We start from the raw sequence: 26,346 nt of genomic DNA on the forward strand, positions 1-26,346 counted from the left end.
CACGAATATCAACCAAAACCTTTCGTGTGTACATAAACATTACATTCTTTTCTGCCAGAGCTACCAATTTAGCCACAAAACCAAAAAGTCTTCTACCCACACACATCAATCATCTACAACCCCATGTCAAATCCTGAGGAGAAAGAGCCCCAGATCCTCGAAGATGTGCCTTATGTGACGCAATTTGAGAAAGGTTTGAGTCGATTGACGGCCAAGAAGGCAGTCATAGAGCATATGACACGATTGGCAGAATTGGCACAGAGTGAAGCCCTTACGATAACCAAGATGATTGAACGTAAGCTTGCCAACTCTTCAAAAGACACCACGGTTTCAACATTCTATCTCATTGACAGCATAATCAAAAGTGTTCCCACTTACAATGCGTTGTTTACTCCTAGAATTTATTCGTTGTTCGTCAATGCCTACAGTAATTGCAGCACAATGGAACATCGTGGGAAATTGCAGGCTGTATATGGGACATGGACTGGTGAAATTGTTTCCTTTCCTCATGAAATATTGGACCAGATCAGAGGATTTCTCGAGCGGGCATCTCAAGTTAGCGATATGGAAAGAAGAAAGGCGCTATTAACTCCCGATGGATTGACGTACACGGGAAGAGAATTGCTACGACACACGTTGTATTTGGATCAGAATTTGAATGCATTCGAGTCTGATATAAAGTATCTCAATGAGAGAGAATTCAACTTGTATAAACACTTTTTAAGGGAGAGAAATCGGTTGGTGATCAAAATCAACGACGTTTTAGAAGCAGTTCAAGATGATTTGAGACCTAAATCTAATGGCGAGAATATACTGCCCGTGTCGGTACAGTTACCAGATGAGTTCAAGATTCGCGCACAAAGCCACGGCCAGGATTTGCATGACATAAAGATGGCTTTGGATAATCTTCACAGGCGACAAGCTGCATTCGTAGAGGACATGACCACACGTATCAACACACTCAAGGAAGAAGAATTGAAGGGGGATAAAAGTAGACAAAGGAGGTCACGATTTGAAAAGTTTATGCGAGAAAATGAAGTTGTGATCTCTCTTGTGCCTAAGACGGAGTTTTTTCAATTGTCTTCGAAAAATTTTGCACATGTGATTAAAGGGTTTGGAAAGCGTGCCGTGGATAAGGACTCTGTTCGGAAAGTTACAAATGGAGAAGGTGAAGGGGAGAAAATAGATTCGATATCAAGCCGAGGTGCCGCTAAGCCAGGGAAAGAAAAGGTGATCACTGTCAAAAAAGAGGGCATCAGAGAGCCAGAAAGACCTGCCCTTGGTGATGACATGTTAGGGTTATTCGGTACTTCTAGCAGTAGTCTATTTGGAGACCCTAAACCCAAAAGGAGCAAATTGACTGTAAACGAAAGTTTATTATTTGGGCATAATGGTCCCGCCAACAATGCTTCTGAAAGGCAAGATGATTACACGCAGAAACGGCGAGTTGTAAAAAGAGGTATCAGTGATGGAAAGCACCGCTCTCGCCAAGTGGAAGATGTCGTGAATGTTGCAAAAGATGGTGGTGTTGTTGACATTGATAGTGACGTGGAGTCTGTTGTATCCTGTTATGCTGATGAAGATGAGACCCTGCAACAAGATCAATTCCGGAAAATGACAGATGCTGTCGATACCACGAGACAGCCAGAAGGTGCAGTCAGAATTGAGCTGAATGGTTCAAGCTCCAATGACTTAGCTTTCAATGGGAAGGAATCACCGAAACCCAAAATCGTCATCAAGAAAGAAAAAGAGGGTGGTTTCCCCACCAGCATGGTGTCTTCGTCATTACTTTTTCCGGATGTCAATTATGAAAAGCGAGATTCAAGAAATGGTGATAATTCGAATATTTCAAAGGAAAACCAGATGCCTCGTGATTTTATTGGAGATAATGTTTCGGGAAAGTCTCCGCATAGTTCCTTGGATCCTAACGGGCAAACCAAGAAGAGTGACAACCCATTTAATAATTCAAATGGGATACAAACTGTTAGGCAACCAATCTCTGCTGGATCAGAGGGCGAATCTCAAAGTATAGAGAACGATTTTGACGATCCCGAGAGTGTATTTAGAGACCCTTCTACGGCGCCATTGCATGACGTGGATGAAAATTCAAAGCAGCCCGAACCTGATCAGAAAGAGCAGAATAAAGTTGCACCACAAGAAGGTGATGAGAAGGTGGAGGATGATGACCATCTTGAAAACCCCGAGATTGTTTCTCAAGAGCAGACTAGGAAGTCACTGCTGCAAAGGAGGGACGACTTGGAAAACACCGCAAATGGATTGCAAGAACCATTTAAACAGCTATCGTCTTTTGCAGGGTCAAGAATGGGGCCAAAAGAGGAACCACAACCGAAAATTGAAGTCGCTGAAATGGAACACCAAGATTACATTCAAGAGTCAGAGCTGGAGGATAAACGCAGCTCTCGCAACGAGGAACCATCATTACCTATACTGGAGCCCAATGATCACCCATTCCCGCTTGAGCTGAGGTTGCTAGAACAAGAATCTCCAAATCGAAACCTCACTACAATTGATCTATTGAGCAACGCGCACAAGTCACGACATATGGAGGCTGCACAAAACAAACAAGAAATAATGCCATCAACTGACGAGAATATACAGGACTCGGATGTAGGTATGACAGATGTTGAGGCACCAAAACCAATCCCTCTATCAGGTGTAAAACTTGTGCAGCAAAATGCATCATTTGACTCCAACATCCCCTTAGCTGAAGTGAGAGCTCCAACTCCAACACCAATTCCTCCCGCACCAACTGATCAATTGCGTGAAGAATATGCTGAGCAAGACTCATCATTTAACTCAAATACACCATTTGCCAAACTTAGACGACCCACTCCACCTGCTCTTCGTTCAGCACCAGCCACCGATACACAAGAACCAAACTCAGATCTCGGTCCTGAGATTGAGTCATCGGATTTTGATGTTTCACAAGTTGGTTTCAGACCACCGACACCTCCCAATGCTTCACACGCTCATGCTAAGTTAGTAACTTCATTGGTCAAAACATCGGCCGAACTGCACGTTTCCAATCCACTCAAGAGATCAAGACCAACCCTGGGGGACGAAGAAGGATTACCGAAAAGATCAAAGACGTCAGGCTCACAATCTTTGGTGGACCCCGATTTAAATATGCGACCTACTGAAGCTGCTAGTGTTACTGCAGCAGCAGCAGCTGCACCCGTAGCAACCTCAACGCCGCCTCCAGAACCGCAAACGCCACCACTGCATATACCACCCTCACATTCACCAAAGTCACATACTGAGCAACCAAAGTTTCCTCCGCCACCACCACCACCATCACTACGTTCTCCTCAACAACCACTTTCCTTTTCAGAAAATGGCGAAACTCCACCTACTCCTCAAGGAATCGACAATGTAGCTCTGGAGGTGAAAGTAGAAGCATCCGCACCATATCCCGGCAAACCCGCACTTGCTCGAAAACTCAGTCTCAGCGAGTTTAAGTTGAAGAGGCAAAAATCTGATATTCACGCAGCACCAGTGACAATAAAGCCAGCTCTGGTGAATGGAAGTGAACCTAAAACTACTGCTTTGTCAGATGATTCAACTCCACAACCACAACAACCTCAACCAAGTCAAGGTGTTGGAAACATTTCTTCAACACCGGGATTGAAGTCGATTCTTCGAACACCTGTCGAAAGGGAGAGCAAACTGAAAAAGAGGGTGAGATGGGATCCCGCATTACTTTAGCTTTGAATACGGCATCACGCACAGAAAAGATTGATACCCTTTGCCAATAAAAGTTCTAAATATAGCCTTTGTGTGAGGAATCGTAGACCCTGTTCATTAAGACAGAGGACTTGAAAGAGAAAATAAACTGGACAAGAATCGGAAACTAGTAGATACACCAGACAAGCGACCCCACCTGCTGAGTTTTCAATCACGTTAAAGTTCCATTTATTCACTGACAAATAAACTATCAAATCTTTGAATATATATATATATATCGAGTCGAGTATAGTTCTCCACATGTTCTCTAATTCCCCCGTTGCATCTCATTCACCCAATTTACAAAGGGAAAACCACACTGTGTTTCTTCGATTTACTCGGCCTGTTTAGCAAAACCACCAGATTTGTAAATTTGCCAAGTTGAACTCAAGAAAGGGAAAGCGAAAAAGAATCCCATGACACCCCAATACCATACTGAAAATGGAATGAACTTTCTGTTCTTGACCTTGAATGGCAAGTTTGAGTAAACACCTTCTTCTGGATGACCCCAAATCTTATCCATCTCGCTCATCAATTTAGATGACATTTGGAATGATCTCTTTGGGATTATTGACGAGGTCAATTGTTGGGCCGGGGTCTTGGTGACTCTCTGTAAGATCGATCTGGTAAACATTGCGTGTCTGTGAAGATGTATGCGAAGATGGTGGACTTGTGTAAACCTGTGGTCTGATGTTTGAGTTTGGTTGATGAAAAAATTGTGTTTATAGGCTTACAACAGAGTGGTCGTGTGGATGTAGTCAAAAAAAGAAAAGAAAAGAAGAACATCCAATGAAAAGTTGACACAGTAAGCGAGTAAGAGAGTAAGAGAGAGAGAGAGAGATAGAGGATCACCTTATTATTTTTTCTATTATGCTAGAAATCATATGGTAGCATACCACCCATACTTTAGTTTAACCAAACAGAATTGGGACGAAAAGAAAAAAAAAAAAGACACCCAGAAGACATCCAGACATTATATAACTAACAACACAACACACACCATGGCTATTGCTCCAATTACAGGTACTTTGAAAAGAAAGATCATAACTGACATTACCATTGGTTTTGCTGCTGGCTTCACCTTGGCCACTTTGTACTGGTACACCGAACACACTCCACTCGTTGCCAAGAGAGAAGCTTACTATGCTCAATTGCAAAAACAAAAGCAAGCTGAAGATGTCGCTTAGGGACCGGTTGTGTGATTTGAGATACTTTTGCATTTACCGTTGGTAAGAATTGGGAAAGGAGAGCGACAGAACAGAGCAGAGCGGAGGAAAGGCGGAGGAGAGGCGGAGGAGAATTTTGATGTTTATGTGAGCAAGGATTGAATATACATAAAACGATGACTTTTATTTATCAAGAAAGCTATGCTATACAAGGGTGTAGATAAGTCCCACTACTCAGTGATGAACTGCCATAGGTCTTTGTTGTTGATGATCCCATTAGAAATCACAATAATTTCCTTTGGTGTTCCTTTCGCTTTGAATCTCTCTTCAAGATACTTTAAACACGTCAATTCACTTCTCGTAATTCCTCCAATAACCACCACTATCAAGTACTTCAGTTTATCATCATTGACATTGTCCAAGTTGATATCGACTGTTTTACCAGCCAACATCGTGTTCAAACCGAGGTTATCCCAATTTGGTCGTGATTTGATATTGTTTACGGGCTTGTACTTTAAAAAATCACGAAAGTATAAGGATTCAATGATTCGGAAAGTTAGCGGAACAGTATTTCCCGGTAATGTGAATGACGGGTTGGGGTATAATTGCAAAAGGTTTGTCAGATCTCTTGTTGAAGAATTTGCGTTGTTGTTGCTTTCAATTGAGTCGTCGTCGTAGGGATGCAAATTCCAGAATTTGTTGATTAGGGTGTAGTTACTCCTCAACACATCTTTACCTCCGGAAATTGCAACTTCCCTGTCATCTTTTTCATGCAAGTCGTTAACAGGTTGATGCTTCTTTTGGGCTGTCCACCCCAAAGACGTGAAGAAATCATTCGACGAATCGTGTATAACTCTAATCAACTTCAAATCAACCAATTTTTCCAATGCAATTGACGCAGATAGTCCGTAATTATCTTGCAAGTCTGTTGAAAGCTTTCCCAATTCTTTACTTGGAACACCATCATTGATATATCCTATCAACAATATCGTTGGCCATATGAATTCAATTTGATAATTGGCATTAATAAATGACTTCAACTTCGACATTTGCAACTTATAATCCATTTCGAAAATGTCATTTTGCAAAGTGAGAAACTTTTCATATTCATTGTTGATTTTGGAAAGTACCGACTCTCCAATAATGGTGTGCTTTTTGATTAAATCTTGCTGTAGAGTTAGGCTCCCTAAATTGGACACCAAATTTTTCATGTCATCGATATTTGTATCTCCTCCTGAAGCTCCAGAGTCTTTGAACTTTTGTTGTATAATTTTTGCCATCTTGTTCAACCTCGATCCAATAGCTGAGAAATTTAGATGCTTCAAGTCTCGATTATACAATTCATCCTTGGTGAGGTTCTTGCTGACACTGTCCTCGTCTTTTAAATTGACAATAGACTCAAATTCAATATCAAACAAGTCATCAATTATGCCATGGTATGTCAATTGACTAAACAAGACAGGCATCATGTCCAAATTACGTTCAATAACAACCATATCCGTATTACTATGCAACCTCTCCTCATAAAATTCAATCTCAGATGGTGCCATATGTTCATTCAAAAAACTGGGTATCTGAGATTGTAAAAGGGTCTTGATCAACAAGTCCGAATGGTTTCCCTTACCAAATATGTTTCGAAGCTTGAAATAGTGTTTATGTTCATCTTCACCATTTTTGATACCGACAAACAACACTTGCAAAATGGCCTTGGTCAATTGGTTTATCAGCTTAATCGGTGTCGAGTAATAGTCATCCAAACCTGAATACTGGCTGATATCAGTGATCAATACCCCATCTGCGTACAACGGCTCAGTCGACCAATTGAACACCTTGATTTTCGAGGTTATACTCAACGGTTTCAGTGGCTCTGACAAGTCCAAAATCTTTTCGAAATCCAAAATGCCATTGAAAAGCTTGTTGAGTTGGTACACAAAGGACTTGGTTAGATCCTTGATTATTATGTTGAATTTCAAACTAGGGGTTTCTTGTTGTATATGTCGTATATTTTTCTCCAATTTGGCCAAATTGGCTTCTGATTCAGGGATCAAAATGATCAAGCTCGTGTATTTTGATAGCACCGTGGATGGTAACTCCAGTAATTCGTCATTCAACCAGGCGACATTCTGACAATGGCCATGTTCCTTGATGATCAGAAATGTTGTGAGACTATTTATCAATGGTGAAAGAACCGGATCCAAGACTAGTAAATTTGAGGTTGAGTAGATCTTACTCAACAGGTTTAGGAGATTGGTACGTGTGACTTCATTGAAATGATTCAAGTCGAGTGGAGTTGTCTTGGTCATTGGGTCATTTGCACAGAGGAGAGCTTTATTTTGTGCAGTTCTTTTTTTCTTTTTTTTTTTCTTTTTCGTTTTTTGTTTTTCCATTTCTACCCACCACAGAGTTGTCGACAGCACATTATCTCAATCGGTTACAAATATATTCAGCTTCTATAACTAGGTTACGCGATATTACAACTTTGCATCTCTTTCTGCACCCGCAAGCCTTGCAAGGCCCTCTTGAACAACACTTGCGACATGCACACCTTTATGATTATACAACTCGCCTTCAAACAAAACTCTATCATGAGAAAAGCGTATTGTCTTGAACGAATACGTCATCCATTTAGTCACATCAAAATCATTATCATGAATGTACAACACATGATCAAGACTGACTCCAAAGAAATGCTTCATGTTATCTTTGATTGACACACCATTAAGTCTCAAAACTCTTTCCAAAACATTTAAAATCAATGCATCGGAAAGATTAGCCAACCCCACAAATTGAAATTGTTCATCAACGTTTTTCAAAGGTTGATTATACCCTTGTTCATTGTCAATTCCCCATCTTACCAAAAACGCAAACCTACGTTCAGCAACTGGTATTTTCTCTTCGTAGCTGGACTTGTCCAAATCTATAAATTCGGGACAAAATTTGAAATAACTCAACATATTGGACTCACATGGCGAAACAACTAAACTTTCCTCACCGTATTTCTTTACCCATTCATGCAACGGGGTTTGGAATCTAAATGGTTTCAGGGGAGCTTTTTCTGCATCATCATCGTCTTCGTTTTCTTCATCAGAATCACCCTCATCTTTACCCCTTTGTTCAAACTTAGCCATGTCCGATTCCCATTTTGCCAAACTGTCATTGTACGAGTTTTTCCTGGTTAATGAAACATTGGCGAAATAAACAATTTGGCCATTTTGTAAACCTTTGACGGCACGATTACAAAATGTTTTACCACTGGATATATTATCAACTTCCCATTCAACTGGTAGGTCGGAAGTGGCAGCTCTGACAAAATACGAGTGTAATGAATGTGGCTTGAACTCGGGAGGAGTTGATTTCATAGCAACTAACATCGCTTGTCCTGCAAGGTTACCTCCAAAGGCTCCCGGTGCATAGTGAATTGGCTTGATTAGCGGCTTTTTACCCACGTATTTGCCATCACCCTTGTCTATCACGCCGAATTCTGCTTGGACATCAATGGTTTCTCCTCTAACGTAGTTTTCGTTGTTCATTTCACGGTAATGCGGGTAACTGTGGGGATACGTTGTGTATATTTCTCTTTGTATAAAAGATCAGAGATGGGAATATTTAAATGGGCCCGCCAGTACCACTACCGAATTTGTTGCTCTTTATTTTTTCTACTCCACCCCTCCCCACATTACTCATTACGCACTATACACATTACTCCTCTCTCTCTCGCTCGCTCGACACAAAAAGAACTCTCATAAGACCGAGCTTCAATTTTTTTGAAATTTTATTTTCACACGCTTTTTTCTAAAATACATCTAAACCTTTTGCCGGATACATTCAACTGTCTATGAAAAGATAAAAGTAGAAGTGAAATCAAATAAAAGTCCCTTTAGAAATTGTCTATAAATGTGCAGTCGGTTTAACAATAAATAACCGCTCTTGAACTACTGTAGCAACATGCTTTCCCTTTTCATTGTACAAATCACAAGTCATCAAGGTTCTTCCATGTTCAGATCTACCTGGTCTCATGCTAACACCAACCCATTTTGTGGCATCTAGATCATCGTCATGGAAATAAATTGTGTGATCCAAAGAAACATCAAATTGAGCCTTGACCCTTTTTCCTATACCACTAGCAAATGCTCTTGATAAAAACATCCAATCTGTGATCCAAGTGAATAATGAGTACTTGTACTCCTCAGGTACTGGCAAAACAGTCTCACATTCTGGAATACCAAATTTGATCAAGTATGGATAAACATCATCAACTTTGGATTTGGGAGTTTCTCGAAGAGTAATGTGCAAGTTTGGATTGGCGATCCCTTTCAATTTGCTGATGTCGTAATGCAAAAGCTCTCTTGGGGCATCGTTTTGATAACTAAAGGGTACCAATCCATCATCTCTTGGTTTGGTCACGTTTCTTGTGGTTAGTGAAATACTGGCAGTGTAAACAACTTCGTTCTCTTGACAACCAAGTACAATTCTATTGGCATAAGTTTTACCATCAGATATCTTTTGCACTTTCCATTCTATAACTGACTCTTCATGCACGCCCTTTGTGAAATATGAGTGGATTGAGTGAGGCCTGAAACCGGAAGGCACAGATCTCATGGCAACCAAAATAGCTTGAGAGCACAATGCTCCACCATAAGCACCATGACGAGTTGCTATAGGTTTTCTCAATGGGAGCTTCCCGCGGTATTCAGTATCGGAACTCTTCTCAACATCAATCTCAGATACAAAGTCAACTGCAATCTTGGGCTCCACGCGAGGCACTTGGTGCTTTGAAGGATCAATAATCATTGGTTGGTCTTCCATGCTGCTGACTCTAGTGGCTGCTGTTGGGGAAGGTATTATTTGAGACTCTTTATACATGTTTAGTAAAGAGACTTTAAAACGTTGATGCAAGTGAGAAATTGGAGGGGTTGAGTTAAGAAAATAACTGAAAAAAAAAACAAAACAAAACAAAAAAGCATATCCATGGCTATATATATATATATACATACATAAACATATATACATAAACATATATACATATACATATTTTAACATTGCATGGAAAAAGAATATAAGAATTTCTTTTTCTTTTTCTTTTTTCCGTAATGCCGCTTTTTATGCTGTCGTCGCTTATCGAATTTGAATTGTCATTCCCATAGATAGAAAGCAAAAAAACAAAAAACAAAAAACAAGAGACAAAACATTATCATAAGCCACAGCATTACCCAAAACGCGACTACCGAGAAAACATCCACCACGGCATGAAGATAACGCTGCAGCCTGTTTAGGTATTTTTAATCTTATATGGTTATCAATAGATCAATCTAAGAGATGAATCGGACTAGTGGATCTACACAGATGTAAACTCACGCAAGTTGATGCAAAAGATACGTCGCGAATTGTATCATTCTAAAATTCTATATGTGCTATATCTTTTTCTCTGACCCTGTTACAACTTTGAACTGGTTACATATAACCTCTCCTGAACAATACTTACGACTTGTTTGTTATCCTCCGTGTACAAATCTGCTTTAACCAAAGCCCGATCATTTCCAATCCATTTAAAGCCAATGACATACGTAAACCATTGATCTATATCAAAATCGTCCTCATGGAAATAGACGCTATGGTCAATGGAAGTTTCAAATTTGGGTAAAGTCTTGATTCCCAAATGATGTGCCAAAAAGTCAACTCCTGCCCAGTCGGTTAAAACACTAATTCCAAGATACTTGTATTCTGGGGTAATATTCTTGAGTTCTTGATGGAAGTTTGGGTCATCTTTGATACCCCACCGCAATTGGAACGCATATGTATCCTTGTCCCTCTGTTCTTCATATATTCTCATGTATGTGAATAAGGGAACAGCAGCATATATCAGTGGTACACCCTTGAGGCTTTGCGTAGTCAATGTTTTTCCAGCAGGTATGCTATATTCCATCTGTGTGTTGTCCTTAGATCCAGTTCTCGATGCCGAGTTCTTAGTGGTCAATGAGATCATTGCCGAAAATACAGCAACGTCGTTTTGATAAGCAAATAATTTCCGTGTGGCAAATGACTTTCCTGTGGAGATGTCCTCAATTTTCCAAGTAAGCGGAGTTTCTTCATTAACAGCCTTGAGGTAATAGGTGTGAGCTGAATTCGGAGTGTACCCTGGAGCACTTCTCATGGCAACAAGAATACCTTGACCTACAATGTTGCCTCCATATACTCCTCTAACTTCTTTCGATGGCTTTCTTAATGGCTTGATGCCACGATAAGTTTGCTCATCAATTTGAACCACATCGAATACAGCCTTTGCGTCCAATGGTGGCAACACTTTTTCTGAACTAACCTCCCCCATTGATATGTATATTGTACAACTCTATGTGAACGCAAAGTATTTATTGCAATCCTTCTGAATTCTTCCTACCAAGATTCTGGCTCTTTTTATCTTTTGTTTTTTATTAATTGCGGATTTTTCAACCGAGGTTCCCACGATTTCTCTCTCTCTTTTTTTTTTTTTTTTTTTTTTCAAACGTGGGGTCCTCTCCACAATAGATGCAATGTTTGAATCTAAACCCGACATATACCACAGATAAATCCGCGAAGTATACACTACAGACACTCAAAAAGACGAAATGAATAGTTTTCTATATATATATGTGTAGCCATAAATGCGCCCTCTCCGCTCCCTTATAACATTGTAAAAAAATTAAACGTATACATTACAACTTTGCCGCAAGTTGTCTACTCTTTTCCCCGTGATATTTGTCGTGAAGTTTCTTAGACTTTTCTACCAACTCCGTCGGCAAAAATCCATAAGCTTCTTGAACAGCAGTACAAATGGCCTTACCATCCAACGTGTAAAAATTTATCACAGCCAAAATTCTATTATTTCCCATGGATAAGAACCGGTAATCAACATATATCCAAGTACTTGAATCAAAGTTCAAGTCATGGAAATACAAGGTGTGGTCCAAACTTACTCTGAAAAAATCAGCATCTTTTTGGGTTACGGGTAGTCCCAACGCCTTAACAAGAGTGGCCAACCATAATGAGTCTGACGCGAACGCCAACCCCAAAAACGATTGTCTGATATAATCCTTGCCCAAGTTGTAATCATCCAAGAACTTGACATAAAACCCAAGCTCCTCATCGCCAATCTTGTTCATATCGAAATTCTTTGTTGTGCTGAAAATTTCTCTGGGGACAGCATGGGCAATGTTTCCATTTGTATGCTCGAAATAAAGAAGATCATCGATGCTGTCTTTGTATTTAAAGAATTTGGGGTTGGGATTCCTCTTGAATTGGAATGGCACCGTTTTAATATCGGCACCCGAAGCAATTAGTTTCTGATGATCCGCATCCCTCTTATCAAGATTGTTATCCTTAGTGAATGAGCACTGCAAAGTGAAGCACAACTGGTTTGTATGCCCCTGATACGCAAGGGCAATTCTGTTTGAAAAATTCCTCGAATCTGACACTTTAATCACTTCCCATCGGAGAACACTGTCATGCGAACCAGCTTTCACGAAATACGAGTGTACCGAATGAGGTTGAAAATCAGGCCTACCAATGGATTCCCAAGCAACGTTGATACCTTGAGCAATGAAATCTCCACCATATGTACCCCTTGCCCCTTCTTTAAAAGGTTCTACTGGATAGTTGCCTTCGTATATCATTCTGTTGCCTTCTTCTGAAATGAATCTTACTGAGGTCTTTGCCTCAATCTTCCCTACTTGGTCGTTGTTGTATACATCGTTCTTTAACTTGTCTAAGGGCGTGGTCATATTTGGATAAAAGGTAATGGGAAAGATGAGTGAAACGATGATAAAGGAAAAGAGAAGAACTGTGGGAAATTTATACGACCGATGAGAGAATGCATACTTATTTTTCTTTTTCTTTTTTTGTACTACTATTCAAGTTCGACCGAGGCACAAGTATTTTCTCAAAACGTCATTCACATTTCAAACCGTAAGCAATTAACAAATAAGCTTTGTAATAGAAGGAAGGGGGAGGCAGTGTGTGTGTGCGTGGGACAAGAAGACAAGATTAACTCTACACTTTTCTGAGGTTGAATGTTATGCATTGACGAACTTGTGCGTTATGAGCTACCTGCAAGCATGCAAACTGCAGTGATTCAGCCACACTTTATATACGTCGCGGGATGCGATTGTCGCAAGAGTGCATTTCAGGTGCATGTTGCTGCTCAGAGGAAGTGAAAGTTATCTCAGACCAGCTCTAGCTGCAACCACTGGTTGTTCAAACTCTGCTTTCTTTTCTATTTCGAAATTCCATCAAATTGGAGTTTTTATCCGAAGAACAATGGAAACCGATTACTCAGCTCGTATGCATTTTGAATTTTGTGAAATTTTCACATGACTTCTCCATGCACAAACACTTAAATGCTTATCCAAACTCCGACGGAGTTAAGACAAAAGCTTTCTCTCTCTCTCTCTCTCTCTCTCTCTGTTATGCAACAGTCACTTTTAAATTTAGGGTCTAATTACAACTCTACAAACGTGATTTATCCGCGGTAGTTGCAACACCGTCCATCAAAATCGCCAAACCTTCTTGAACAACTGTAGCAATGCATTTCCTGTTTTCGTTAAACATGTAGCCACGAGCAAGGACCCTACTATTGCTATACCTCTTCATTTGATAAGTAAATGCCAACCAATCCTTACCAACGTCAAACGCCGTGCCATCTGTAGGTTCGTATTCAGTGTTGTGGAAATAAATATGGTGGTCCAAAGACATTGCATTGTAATGTAAAACGTGGAGCGCATTCAAAGACGATCTCATCAAGTATGTTGCATCACGATCGGGATCGTACTCTTGGCCCGTTTCAAGAGATGGAGCCCAAGGAATGTGCAAAACGCGGGCCATAGTGGTAATGAAGCTGCTATCTGAAATCTCACCAAGACCAACGTAGTTGAATATAGGATTCTTCACCGATTGCGAGTTTTTGGGTCGAAGTATATCAAGCTCAAAAGTGTGCACATTATCCAATGCATCTGGTAGAGCATCCTTCACTTTTTCAGGTTTTGTGCCTGGTTCGGGGATATTCTTCAACCCGGTAAAGAGAGATATCCAACGTTCTGAAAAATGTAACTTATTCTCCTCGGGTGTTCTCCTGTAGTCAACAAAATCATCGTCAAATGCATTCCTGCAAAAATCAGTATGCTGAACTTGATGTAACTTATCAGGATCAGGATGTTTGACTTGAATCTCTGGTGGAGGAATACTATCTTCGATGTTGTGTAATGGTTTAGTGCCTTGTTTCCTCAACAACACAAGACAGGTTAGTCTATTCTTTCCATGCTGGGTCACAACAATAGATCTTTTGCACATGTTTTCATCGTCATAAAGCTTCAACACTTCATACTCCATTGGCGTCTTGTTATTACCTGCATTGATAAAGAACGAATGATAAGAATCTGGAATCATCACTTCGCCAGTCACTTCAGATTTCGTCGACTCAATAGCTACCAACAAAGACTGCGCAATCATATGTCCTCCATAGATGCCTCTGGCCATAGAAACCGGTTTTCTCAAGCAGTGTGCACCAACATAGTGGGTGTCATCTATTTTGACAACACGTAAAGACTCTTCAAAATCTGGACGGGGGTTCTCACCTGCGGTAACAGCCAACATAATGAATCTTGTGAATGAATAAAAAAAAGGTTAACTTGAGGAAGGTAGTTTGATAAAAAAGTTATGTTCCAAATGTGTACAACAGCAGGCAGCGATGTGACACTTATTTATATATATATATATATATGTATACTTGTATAGAGTAGTGATGATTCTCTTCTGATTTAACGCTGTGAAATTTTCTGTGCTTACGTTTTGTGTAACGTCTGCGAAAACCCCACATCTGTTGTACGCGGCAGCTTCATTTTTTCAATTTGTTGGGGTGGAGGGGTTAGGGGACGGGTCCTTCCATACAGACTGTGTAAATAATATTGACCTGAGTTGCTGTTACCAAGTCGTTTGGATAACCTCATTCAAAGGTTACACTCGTGAGAGTTTTAAACATACCAATTGGATAAAAAAAATGTTGTTCGCTGTTACTATCTTGACCTTTTATCTCCGATTGAGATCTACGAGGTATATCTCCGACTTACTTGTGCAAAAGCAAACACAAATACAAGAACAACAAGCGCAAGAGAAAGGAGAACAGCCAATTCTGCTAAACCAGTTTTCTGATGGATCATGTTCAAGAGCAATTTGCAACATAGGTCTTAAATACATGAGTTCCTCATAAATGAACGGCTTTGACGATGAGCTTGCAGGCGATGGTCTATCGTGCCTCTTCTTTCGCTTAAGAACATCTCCGGAGGAGATCTAAGTCTGTCTAGTAGCACTCTGAACTCTACAATACGAAACTACTCAAGGTGGCACGTGATGGTCTCGGTTTGAAAAAAAAAAAAAAATATTGCAATGCTTTAATCATATTGTCAGGGTGGTGTCAACGAATGAAGGAAACCCCAGTCGTAACAGCATATAGGTCACACGAGGACCTCATTGAATTGAAAAAATGGTTCTATGAGTTTGATGGTACCTGTGACAACCGCAAACGAGCCATCGAAAGAGTTAAAGTACTTCTTACAAGAGGTAGATTACCTCATGGCATTGAAGCAACTTCCATCTTGACTTCGGTGATTTTGAATGACGATGACAAGGATTTTGACACCGATACGAATGTGACCCAGCTTTCATATACAATGGCATTGATAAGATTTGTGAATGGACTATTGGATCCATTTCAACAATCAAACTATGCTATACCTATGCAATTGCTAGCCAAGCAGTTGAATCTACCGACTTTTTTTGTTGAATTGAGACACATGGGGACACACGAGAACCTACCCAGCTTGGACATATTGCGGATTGCAACCAAGGATGCATTGACGTGGCTATATGATAATTACTGGAGTCAACTAGACAGCGAATGTGAAGGTGACAAAGACGTGAACCCCGAGGCAGACGTTTATTACGAAGCTGTGAATTTCCGATACAACCATTATCAAGAGTTGATTAATGGGTTTTCAGTGTATGAGAATCTTAGAACCTTCAAAAGAATACGAAAAGATCAGCTCGATACTCCATTATTCGCAGACAATAATGATTCAAATCGAACAACTTTGAGAAAATGTGTGAACGATTTAGTTGAACTTGGTACGGTTAATCCTCAGCTACTAGCGAAATTGCTCATCAGAAAGTTTTACTTGATATACCCGCAGCAGAAACTCGAAAGTAAAGGGATCACGTACAATCCACTACTCGAAAAGCTTTATAAGCCTCTACTTGAAAAACTTAGTGACGAGTTACTTCTTCTGTTATTTATAGAATCATCGAACGTGTTACAGCAAAAAGGCATAGATGAGATCGATCGTCGTGTGTACAAGAAATTGGGCTTGGCGACGGCTTTGCTGGAAATAGAGGTATCACAGTTAATTGAGTGGTTGCCCTTCATAACCAAATCGCTTCTATGGCGACCACTTCCTGTGAAAAAACTCCCCCAAATTGAGCTCACCAGCAAAATGGATCTCATTAAGTTTGTTTGTGACAATTTAGAGTCAATCTGCAAAAATGACGATTTGTTGTTGGTAAAAATGTTGCTGGTGGTGAAGGAGTCGTTCACTAATGCTGATTCAGACTTGATGCGTGAGATTAGCGTCAAGCTCGACAAGGCGGCACAGAGAGCGAACAGGAAAGCTTTAGAGCTACCTCCTTCCTTGGACGAGATACTAGCAGAAGATGGGGGAAAGAGAAAACTGGAAGATGTGGCCACAAGTTCAACCAAGAAAAAGTCAAAAAATGCTGGCTATAAGAGCGAAACAGTGTATCTTATGGAGCCCCACGAGAACTGGACTCCAACACCTTTTGGAACGACAGTCTAACAAGGGGAAGCAGTAAGAATTTGAATGTGATTGGATGTACTTGAAAGGAGATTGTATACTCGTAGTTAGTCCTTCTGATTTTGTGTCATCTCTATATCTTTTCTCGCTTTTATCAACGAGTCATGATGTTATCTAAAAAAAAAAAATAAAAAAAAAAAAGAGTGGCTCAAAGCACTCAAGTCAACCTCATCCTTAATAGAGAATATAAGTTCACCAATCAGTAATCAGAATATACACAGAAGTGTCATCTAACACAGTCATCGGTGCCTTTTAGTGATTCTGCATGCATAAAAATTCAAAATATACTTGCATCAACTTATTCTTGAAAAAAAACCCCCCCACTTGATTCATAAATGAGCCCTCAATGGATACCACAGAATATACAAAAGAGACTACTACTATACGTACTCAACCAACTATCTCTATTCTCAGAAGTAGACTTGCCAAACCTCGAAGAAGTATCGCTCAATAACATCACGCTAAGGGATATAAGTATTGATCCTGAAAAGGCGGGCAAACTCCCAGGTTTCAATCTTCGGCATGGTAAAGTGGGACTTTTAGAGGTATCAACGATCTCTGGGATCAGTGGAGTGAAAATTGACGCAAAGGGAGTCGAGCTTGTTTTGTCCCCAGATTATGATGACGAAACCACTGCTAGCCATTCCCAGTTCCTCTTGGCGCAAACCACTGCCGACTTGGCCAACACCATCATGTTGGAGACCGACAACTACGAAGTGGACAAGAGCGAATATGCCATTGATAGTGAGAGTGACTCGGAGGACTCTACGCCTATTGTTCCATCCACCAGAAGGCGAAGCTCAGCAATTTCAAATAATTCAACTATAGGAAATGTTATGCAAAGAGCAATGGAAATGGCATTACTGAGACTACAAATACTCATTTCAAATTTAAGAATCAAGTTGATTACGGAGCTGACAGATTTGTTGGTTGAAGTGAAGCAGGTCAAAATAACTACCGTAAATGGAACACGAAATATCACTGTAGATGGTGTCACAATCAAAACTTTACGACCAGTGGTACCTCGAGGAGAAAGTGAGACTCAAAAAGGTGGCGCTGAAACTGCAAACAAGTCAGAGGATGAGGAGAACGAAAACTCCTCCGACTATGGAGACGAAGCGTTGATGAATAGTATGGTATTTACTCACGAAGAGGCAAGCTCGATATACATGAGTGCAACATCTCAATCCTTTGGAAAGTCAGTTGCTTCTGACGGTCCGGTTGACAACAAACAAGACGACGAAACTGTGGATGAACCACCAATTTTGTTCCATATGAACCTGTGTGATATTGAATTTGATGGACTCAAGGCCATATCGAATTTGGAGGTCAAGGTCGGTAAAGTGAAGCTTGCATCAACCCCGACAACCGCGACACTAGTATCTATATTCGAGGGCATTGCTAAAACTTTAAAAGTCAAGCTTTATCAAATGAAGAGAAAGTCTTTGTCGAAAGGGCATAAAAAGAATGACAGGTTTCCACAATATTCTAATGAAGATGACGGAGTGGATAGTGAGTCTTCAACAGAGGATGCAAATGAATCTGAACCGTTATTTAATAGTGTCACCATAGCAAGCTTGCAGGTTGCATTGAGCGCGGCAATACAACGGGATGGATCATTTGTTGACCTGAATGGGCTCATAATTAATCTCGAAAATATCACAGCCAAGCAGAAAAATGAGTTGCTATTGTTTGGCGGTGTTGAAACCGTGGAAGTTATACGTTCCTCGAAACACATTGGTTCCAAAGTTTTCTATTTTGAGAACTCGCCAAATCCAGGATACGAAAGGTCCGCTTCTCCGCAGGGGAACCTGTCATATACATCACAGGACGGCGAAGTCTCGACAGGTGATTTTCGTTTTGAGGTTTTCCAGAATGAAGATGATACGGAGAATCTTGAAATTACGCTTTTGTTTGCGAAAGCTGCTTTTTTCAACTTGGATGAGGAGAATTTAGGGTCCATGCTCAAAACCGCTAATGAAGTCACACATGTCTTTGATTGTTACAAAAAATTCACGGATATTTTGCATAAAATTAAGAAGCTTCGAAATACAACAGGTGCCCTTTCAACCAATGATGAGATGAAGCATGAGCATTTAATTGTGCAGACTGCCGCTATTAATGTGTCAGTTTCAGTGGCTAGTGATTTGAAGCTTGAAATTGGGATCCTTCCTGTTTGCTATGACTCTATAAAGGACGGATTGAATATTGCATCCATTACTGGAAATTTAACGCTTGACGACCATAAAATTGAGTCATATTTCAATGTCGACAACATAAATGTACTCCATGAAGCAAGGGAGTTCCGAGCATTCATCCAACCCAGCACTGTAAACGCAAGCGGGTCCCCGTTTTTGCGTGCGTCAAATTTGAATACTTCTTTGAGCGTGTCAATTCTGAATATTGAGTTTGTTTCAAAATTGAATCACCTCAAGCTTTTGACGAAGGAATTACAGAGACTAGTTGGCTCTTTGCTGGACAAATTGGCAGATACGCAGACCTTCTTGTCTAAGCCCGAGAAGCGCGTGAAGCTTGATCAATCAAACTATATGTTGTCTTCCACAAGCAATATCAGTGGGAACAGAAGAGCTGGGATTGGTCTCACCAGAAGTCTTTTACAAATGCCTGGAAGTCATCGCTCGAGTCAGGCAAACTACTGTATTGATGTGGCAAGTATCAGCATTCAAGTAGATGACATTTTGCCCAAATTTGGAAGCATTAGAACCGACGTGACTGACATTAAGCTCTTCAAATTGAAGAATGATATCCTTGGCTCTATACATGCTTTGAAAACTGTGCGGATGAGGGACAATGTTGAGGAGGATGTCCTTTATCACTATTTAGACCTAGATGCATCTTCGATAGAGGTGCCATTGGTGACTTTAAAGTACAAGTCGTTGGAAAGAAGCTCGACTTTGGAGGTTCATGCTCAAGATTTTGCTTTGGAATATTATACACACTGGCTCACGTTGTTTGGTAAAGATGAATCGATAATTGAACATGTAGAGGAAGAGTTGATTGACACAGCACCATCCAAGAAGCAGCCCTCTTTGCATCGTTTTGACATTAGGCTAACTTTGTACAATTGCTTGTTGGGGCTAAACGCTGGCCGGTTAAAGTGCAAGGGCTATTTGACAGTATCCAAGGCCAATGTTGACTTTGTGTTTGGGGTCTACCAGTCTCACATTAAAAGTTCTATCCGTGATATTGCTATACTTTTGGTTGATGATTTGAAAAATGTGGCATTGAGTGAGGACCCCAAGATTGATGGCTCAAGAGACCAAACAACGGCAACTGACATTTTGATAAATCAAGGATATGTCCAAATTGGGTCAGTCAACTTGGCGCATATTGGTTTAACTTTCAACACTAATATAGATGAAATCAGACGCAAAAATCACGAGTTACAAATTAGGGATGGGTTGTCTATTATTGAGTTCAAAATCAACTCCGATGAGGTCCGATTGGACTTGTGTGCAGATTCGGCGAATACATTCACACAGATGATTAGTGATTTAAAATTGCCTTATGATTTCGATGACAAGGACAAAATGAAGATCGATGTCAATGAAGACGTGAATGTCTTGAGTGGCATTGACAGCAGCATGTTCAAAAACATTACAGAATCGTTTGCCGAAATGGATTTAAATGAAGAGCCAGTATCTGTAGAGGCAACTTCTGCCTCTAGCTCGGGTTTAGAGTTTGAAGATGAACATTTTGATTATGTTTCAAGTTACAAATCCGACGTCGAAGGGATAGATCCTTTAAAAGTTAGCATCAACTTATCTAGAGTGCAGGTTTTCTTATATGATGGTTATGATTGGAAAGATACAAGAAGGGCGATTCGAGGCGCTGTCAAAAAAATTGAAGCAGAACAAAAAAGGGGAGAGGAAGGAGGCGGCAGTAGTGTCAGTCAACCAGACACTATCGAAGGAACACAGGCTGCTGACTCAGCTGCCGCCGAACTGGACACGCAACTGGTATTTGAAGAAACTTTGTACAAGTCCATACACGTTAGTGCTCCAAAGACTGCGAAAGGTAATGATTTAACCAAAAGCATTAATCTTGGTCTTCAAAATGATGAAGGGGTGTCTGATGATCAGAAAGATAAAATTGACGCTAATATAAAAAGAGGTAAAAATTACAAGAACCTCAAGTTGAGAAGGTCTGCTTCTCACAAGGTGGTGACTGATTTGAAAAGCATTGATATTGGTGTTGTGGTGTATTCCACTAGAGACCCCAGACGTGACAAGACTGATCCAAGCATGAAAGTTGAGCTTTTGAATTTAGTTGAGTTAAGCTTGGGGAATGTGGACGTGTATGACAATGTTCAATCCTCTACTTGGAACAAACTTCTTTCATATATGAACATACTAGGAGAGAGAGAGGTTGGAACAAGCATGGCAAAAGTAAGCATACTCAACGTAAGGCCCAAGCCAAATTTAGTTGCAGTTGAAGCAATCATGAAGGTTTCCATTTTGCCGTTGAGGCTTCATATTGACCAAGATACGTTGGACTTTATTACACGTTTCTTTGATTTCAAAGATTCAAGATTTGAGCTCCCACTAGATGAGATTTTGTACATTCAAAAATTTGAGATTAGCCCTATCAAATTAAAAGTTGATTACAAGCCCAAAAAAGTGGATTTTGTTGGGCTTAGGTCAGGCAGAACTGCCGAGTTTGCCAACTTTTTCATCTTGGATGGTTCGAAAATTACTTTACCGAGAGCTCATTTATTTGGCTTGCTGGGCGTACCGGAATTGATGCGTGGCTTGGGTAAAGCGTGGGCACCAGTTTTCCAACTGACCCAGGTGTTGGGTATTGTGTCTGGGGTATCTTCCTTGCGATCAGTAGTCAACATTGGTGGTGGATTCAAGGATTTGTACGTTGTGTCACGTAAGGAGTACCAGAAGGATGGTCGGTTTTGGAGAAGTCTTCAAAAGGGAACGAGCTCGTTTGCCAAGACTACGGGGTACGAGTTGGTCAACATGGGTGTGAAGCTTGCTTCTGGCACACAGGTTTTGTTGGAACAAGGAGAAGAAATGTTGGGTGGAGAAGGCTCTTTGTCGAGAGCAAATCAAGTTGCAGCTCGTCGTGGGTCGGATGATGGGTCAGACACTTCGATCGATTTGAATGAAGCTAAGAGTAGGGGAGAGAATGTTGGCGCTGGCGGTAATATTCTTTTGAGTTCACAAATCTTGAGTAAGCAGGCTGCAGAAAAATATGGAAATGATTTACAATTCAATGGACAGAAGAAGATGTATTCCAATTTTGAGTTTGACGATGAAGGAGATGTCAATTTCGGAGTCGATAAGGAATTTTTGAACAAGTCAATCTTTTTGCTTCCAGGGTCAGATGAGCGTGATATCAAGAAGCTTGACAGTATCAATGAGAGTGACGAAGATGGACATCTGGTGACAACTGCTGATGGCTTGGCAACTATTGCAGACGGTACTGAAGATGATGACAACGAATACGATGTCTATGCCCTTGAAGAAAGTAACGAGGATGAATTGAAGGAGAAAATGGTTAGCTTGTATTCCAACCAGCCGGAAACATTCCAACAAGGTCTTGTATCTGCATACAAGTCACTTGGTAAAAACTTTAAGTTAACTGGTAAGCAGTTGAAGAAATTGAAGAAAGAATTGCACAAACAAGAAACGATGCAAGACTCCGTTATGACGGTTTTGAAAAATTCACCAGTTATATTGATTAGACCAATGATTGGAACCACAGAAGCACTATCTAAAGCATTGATGGGGATCGGGAATGTTATAGATCCCAAGCATATGGTTGAAATCAAGGACAAGTATCGAAGCGAAGGTAGCGATGAGGGAAGATGAGAAGAAGGGATCAGAGCAAAGTCCAAGGATGTTACGCGGACCATTTGCTATGTTTCATTCCGGTTCGTTTTTGTTTGCATTTTAGTATCTATAGTTTTGCATATCTAGGTAATAAATTTTTGCGTTGTTTGGTGTATCTCTTGGCTTGGCAGTCTGTGGCAGAAGACTTAATAGTTCGTGGTGAAGAAGTGATCACAATTCGAATCCCGTTGAACCAGTTGTGCAGAAGCTAGCCCCTGCATGTCATTTTACAGCAGCAGTTATCAGTAAATGATACATACCTGTTGAGGTTGGGGAGGGCTGTGGATCGAAAGCATGTACCCCAGGATTTTTGGTGTATGGTCCTATCTCTCTGTTAGCTTCTCTCTGGAGACATTGCACAAAACCGGCTCAACATAAACACGGCAAAGCAAATTCAAAGTGAAAGAATTTTCGGTTGTGCCAAGTCAAATGGAACAACCAAAATTCAAAGATTGATGTATTAATTGTTATAGATAACAAAAGTTTGAAAGTTGAGATTTCCACCGAGAGATCTTCGTTGCAAGTCAAGTGAGGGTATACTTTTGCTTCTCATTGTGCGCAGTGTAGTTGCCATTGGTTCACCCCATTTGAATAAAGGAGATATTACCTAAAAACATCGGAGTTATTGCCCTAACAGAGGCAAAACAGAAAACAAAAAAAAAAAAGAAAAAAAAAAGAAAAAAAGAAATAACGCGACGTCAAGCAGATCACCGCCACGACAGATTAATTAGAAAAAAAAAAAAGAAAAGAAAAAAACAAAACAAGAAAGGCATTTTGGTCTTGGAGAGATGAGGAGAGTACAAACTCATGATGCCGTATGTCGTTACAAAATTCAGGTTGCTCACTATTAATTTTGTAGTGGAAAATTAGTTACGTCAATAGCGACACTAAGTTTATTATTTAAGACTAGATGCATCTGAAATTTAAGGCAAAAAGTCTTTTTCCCAAACCAAAAGTGAAATTGATATAGCAGGAGTAAATCTTGGCGGCTCCGACAGTGTGAATGAGCAAGAAAACAAAAAAAAGATAGGAGATTAGGGTTGGGAGATAAGGAAGAAGAAAGAAGGTGGAACGTATAGTGGTGTTGAGACATGGGGTTTATTTTTACAGCTACTGGAAGAGCGGACGTGTGATTCTGGAATAACTGGCTGCAGATATCTTAATGCATCTCTCCCGTATAATGTTTTTTTTTTTTTGTTTATTCGGCGCTTGTTGAAGTTTTCGGAACACCATATAAGATTGGCAAAAGAAAAAAAGAAACTTTTTTTAAGTTATTTGTTTTGTGTCCATACTTCACTTAGACTTTTGTAACTGGGTGAGTTCCAAGAAGAAGAAGAATATGAATTGCATTGCATTGCATTAGAAATTTTTTTATTTTCTTTTCTACTTTTACAGATTACAACGCCGTAGTACATTGTCTTTGAAATACAATTGGATCGGAAAGACAACATCTTTACATCAAACAAGACTAAACTTCATCTCTTATCTTTTCAATTTCAATTTAAAAACAATAAATTGAAAAAAAAAAAAATTTGCCCCATCTATTTCTTCTTTTTATTTCTTGTCTCTTTTTATTTCACTCTCTTGACGAGACAGCTTTGAAGAGTATATATCAAACTTGATAAACGTTCATGTCATATTACTTGTTAAGCCACAACCATAAATCATATTTACAATCAGTCCATTAAACTTTAAGACTCCGTGCAAAGAGGATCAAAGTGAAATATATATATATCTGGCCCCACTCTCCTCACTTATTTTCTGAAGGCTTTTCTTTTATTTTTTTGCAAATGTCAAATCCACATACTAATGGTGCTGGCAATGATGATGGAATCCGCCCCACTAGCTCCATAGTTGAAGTGCATTCAGTTGAACCAAGTAATTCCAACTACGCCCAGTCAACACCGAATCTCGAGTACAACAATGAAAAGGCCTTGAAAGTCAGTACCGAAGACCACACGACTACTGACGAATTATCCAAAGAAGTCAGCAGTTTGGAAAACACAACTCAGTACCCAACTGCGGAACCACAAGCTCATTTATCGTATTGGCAACGTTTCAAATTGAAATGCCCTTGGTATAAGACAGCATTTCACATCATCTTGGCTTGTTTCTTTACTGCGTGGTGGTTATCGATTATAATTCAGCCCAAACATCGTCATCAGTGGTTGATCCCCACCGTACTATGGGGAATGATTATGGTTCGCTTAATCACATGGCACTATCGTCGCATCTTACCCTGGTGCTTGAAACACGCTAAATGCGTATGGGACCGCTGTTGTGATGTTGTTTATACCAAATTGTTTGTACAGCGGTACCAGCGATTGTTAGCTGGTGCAACCATTGTCATTGCCGCTGTTTTGTTGGGAACTTTTATCCCTACAGAAACCGATTTTTCAAAGAGACCCGATAGGGCAATTTCATTCTTTGGATGTCTTGTTGCGATTTTCGGATTGTTTGTCACTTCGAAAAACCCCAAGCGAATCCAATGGAACACTGTGATTGGTGGGTTCTTGATGCAGTATATCGTGGCATTATTTGTGTTGCGAACGAAATGTGGGTTTGATGTATTCAATTTCATTTCAACATTGGCTAGAGAATTATTGGGATTTGCTAAAGATGGAGTTGCATTCTTGACGACGCAAGAAATCGCCAATAAGCCATGGTTCTTTTTCACAGTGTTACCATCGGTGGCATTCTTTGTCGCATTTGTTCACATTTGGTACTATTACGGAGTAATTCAATGGGGAATTAGGAAATTTGCATACTTTTTCTTCTGGTCATTGAGGGTTTCGGGAGCTGAAGCAATGACTGCAGCAGCTTCGCCATTTATCGGCATTGGTGAATCAGCAATTTTGATTAAAGACTTGATGCCGTATTTGACCAAGGCGGAATTGCATCAAGTTATGACCTCTGGGTTTTCAACAATTTCTGGTGCCGTTTTGGTGGGGTATATTGGATTGGGATTGAACCCACAAGCATTGGTTAGTTCTTGTGTCATGTCTATCCCAGCTTCGTTGGCAGTCTCCAAGATGAGATACCCCGAAACTGATGTCCCTGTAACCAATGGTAAAGTCATGATCACCAATGATAGCAAAAAAGATGGTGTTGAGGATGATAAGGATAAACCACAAAATGTATTGCAAGCATTTTCTAATGGTGCTACCTTGGGGTTGAGAATTGCTGGAACTATGTTGATTCAATGTATGTGTATCATTGCCCTTGTTGCATTGTGTAATGGGATCCTCACGTGGTTCGGAAATTACTGGAACATTAATGAATTGTCGTTGGAACTCATGTTGTCATATTTGCTTTACCCAGTTGGATTTCTTCTAGGTACACCAAGAGATGAGATATTGTTGGTGACCAAATTATTAGCTTACAAATTTGTTCAAAATGAATACGTCGCTTACAACTTGTTAATCAACGAAGCTCCATATAATTTACTATCAGCTAGGGGTAAATTGATTGCAACGTATGCATGTTGTGGATTTGCCAACTTGGGAAGTTTGGGAATCACGTTGGGTGTTTTAAACACATTGACAAACAATTCAAGAGCTAAAGATATCTCGCAAAGTATAATGTCGGCATTGTTCTGTGGGTTTGTTGCAACATTGACTTCGGCAGCAATTGCAGGAATGGTTCTACATGATTTGCAACATTTTATAAGTTGATGTGTGA

The 26,346-nt window shown here is 40.2% G+C and overlaps 12 protein-coding genes across 12 annotated transcripts; 5 read left to right on the forward strand and 7 right to left on the reverse strand. All coding sequences in view use genetic code 12, as the record gives it.

Moving 5' to 3' along the window:
* Positions 1 to 123: 123 nt before the first annotated feature.
* On the forward strand, positions 124 to 3,726 carry KGF57_001902 (PCF11; the record flags this gene model as incomplete). Its single annotated transcript, XM_051751157.1, has 1 exon — positions 124 to 3,726. The coding sequence occupies one exon, from the start codon at positions 124 to 126 to the stop codon at positions 3,724 to 3,726; it is 3,603 nt and encodes a 1,200-aa protein (XP_051609576.1).
* A 352-nt stretch (positions 3,727 to 4,078) lies between these two features.
* On the reverse strand, positions 4,079 to 4,378 carry COX8 (cytochrome c oxidase subunit VIII; the record flags this gene model as incomplete). The annotated part of the gene is made up of 1 exon (XM_051751158.1): positions 4,079 to 4,378. One exon carries the CDS (start codon positions 4,376 to 4,378, stop codon positions 4,079 to 4,081), a length of 300 nt encoding a protein of 99 aa, XP_051609577.1.
* Positions 4,379 to 4,628: 250 nt separating this feature from the next.
* On the forward strand, positions 4,629 to 4,931 carry COX9 (cytochrome c oxidase subunit VIIa; the record flags this gene model as incomplete). The annotated part of the gene is made up of 1 exon (XM_051751159.1): positions 4,629 to 4,931. One exon carries the CDS (start codon positions 4,629 to 4,631, stop codon positions 4,929 to 4,931), a length of 303 nt encoding a protein of 100 aa, XP_051609578.1.
* Positions 4,932 to 5,140: 209 nt separating this feature from the next.
* On the reverse strand, positions 5,141 to 7,213 carry VPS33 (tethering complex ATP-binding subunit; the record flags this gene model as incomplete). The annotated part of the gene is made up of 1 exon (XM_051751160.1): positions 5,141 to 7,213. One exon carries the CDS (start codon positions 7,211 to 7,213, stop codon positions 5,141 to 5,143), a length of 2,073 nt encoding a protein of 690 aa, XP_051609579.1.
* A 168-nt stretch (positions 7,214 to 7,381) lies between these two features.
* TES15 (Tes15p) lies at positions 7,382 to 8,440 on the reverse strand (the record flags this gene model as incomplete). The annotated part of the gene is made up of 1 exon (XM_051751161.1): positions 7,382 to 8,440. The coding sequence occupies one exon, from the start codon at positions 8,438 to 8,440 to the stop codon at positions 7,382 to 7,384; it is 1,059 nt and encodes a 352-aa protein (XP_051609580.1).
* A 358-nt stretch (positions 8,441 to 8,798) lies between these two features.
* Positions 8,799 to 9,773, reverse strand: KGF57_001907 (uncharacterized protein; the record flags this gene model as incomplete). The annotated part of the gene is made up of 1 exon (XM_051751162.1): positions 8,799 to 9,773. One exon carries the CDS (start codon positions 9,771 to 9,773, stop codon positions 8,799 to 8,801), a length of 975 nt encoding a protein of 324 aa, XP_051609581.1.
* A 571-nt stretch (positions 9,774 to 10,344) lies between these two features.
* On the reverse strand, positions 10,345 to 11,235 carry TES1 (Tes1p; the record flags this gene model as incomplete). Its single annotated transcript, XM_051751163.1, has 1 exon — positions 10,345 to 11,235. One exon carries the CDS (start codon positions 11,233 to 11,235, stop codon positions 10,345 to 10,347), a length of 891 nt encoding a protein of 296 aa, XP_051609582.1.
* Positions 11,236 to 11,599: 364 nt separating this feature from the next.
* Positions 11,600 to 12,664, reverse strand: KGF57_001909 (uncharacterized protein; the record flags this gene model as incomplete). The annotated part of the gene is made up of 1 exon (XM_051751164.1): positions 11,600 to 12,664. The coding sequence occupies one exon, from the start codon at positions 12,662 to 12,664 to the stop codon at positions 11,600 to 11,602; it is 1,065 nt and encodes a 354-aa protein (XP_051609583.1).
* Positions 12,665 to 13,388: 724 nt separating this feature from the next.
* On the reverse strand, positions 13,389 to 14,531 carry KGF57_001910 (uncharacterized protein; the record flags this gene model as incomplete). Its single annotated transcript, XM_051751166.1, has 1 exon — positions 13,389 to 14,531. The coding sequence occupies one exon, from the start codon at positions 14,529 to 14,531 to the stop codon at positions 13,389 to 13,391; it is 1,143 nt and encodes a 380-aa protein (XP_051609584.1).
* Positions 14,532 to 15,355: 824 nt separating this feature from the next.
* On the forward strand, positions 15,356 to 16,783 carry LAS1 (rRNA-processing protein; the record flags this gene model as incomplete). Its single annotated transcript, XM_051751167.1, has 1 exon — positions 15,356 to 16,783. The coding sequence occupies one exon, from the start codon at positions 15,356 to 15,358 to the stop codon at positions 16,781 to 16,783; it is 1,428 nt and encodes a 475-aa protein (XP_051609585.1).
* A 353-nt stretch (positions 16,784 to 17,136) lies between these two features.
* On the forward strand, positions 17,137 to 22,644 carry SPO72 (Spo72p; the record flags this gene model as incomplete). Its single annotated transcript, XM_051751168.1, has 1 exon — positions 17,137 to 22,644. The coding sequence occupies one exon, from the start codon at positions 17,137 to 17,139 to the stop codon at positions 22,642 to 22,644; it is 5,508 nt and encodes a 1,835-aa protein (XP_051609586.1).
* A 1,811-nt stretch (positions 22,645 to 24,455) lies between these two features.
* CNT (Cntp) lies at positions 24,456 to 26,339 on the forward strand (the record flags this gene model as incomplete). The annotated part of the gene is made up of 1 exon (XM_051751169.1): positions 24,456 to 26,339. The coding sequence occupies one exon, from the start codon at positions 24,456 to 24,458 to the stop codon at positions 26,337 to 26,339; it is 1,884 nt and encodes a 627-aa protein (XP_051609587.1).
* Positions 26,340 to 26,346: the final 7 nt, after the last annotated feature.

This window comes from Candida theae (genome assembly GCF_024610275.1).
Source record: "Candida theae strain CBS 12239 chromosome Unknown scaffold38, whole genome shotgun sequence".
NCBI lineage: Eukaryota > Fungi > Ascomycota > Pichiomycetes > Serinales > Debaryomycetaceae > Lodderomyces > Lodderomyces theae.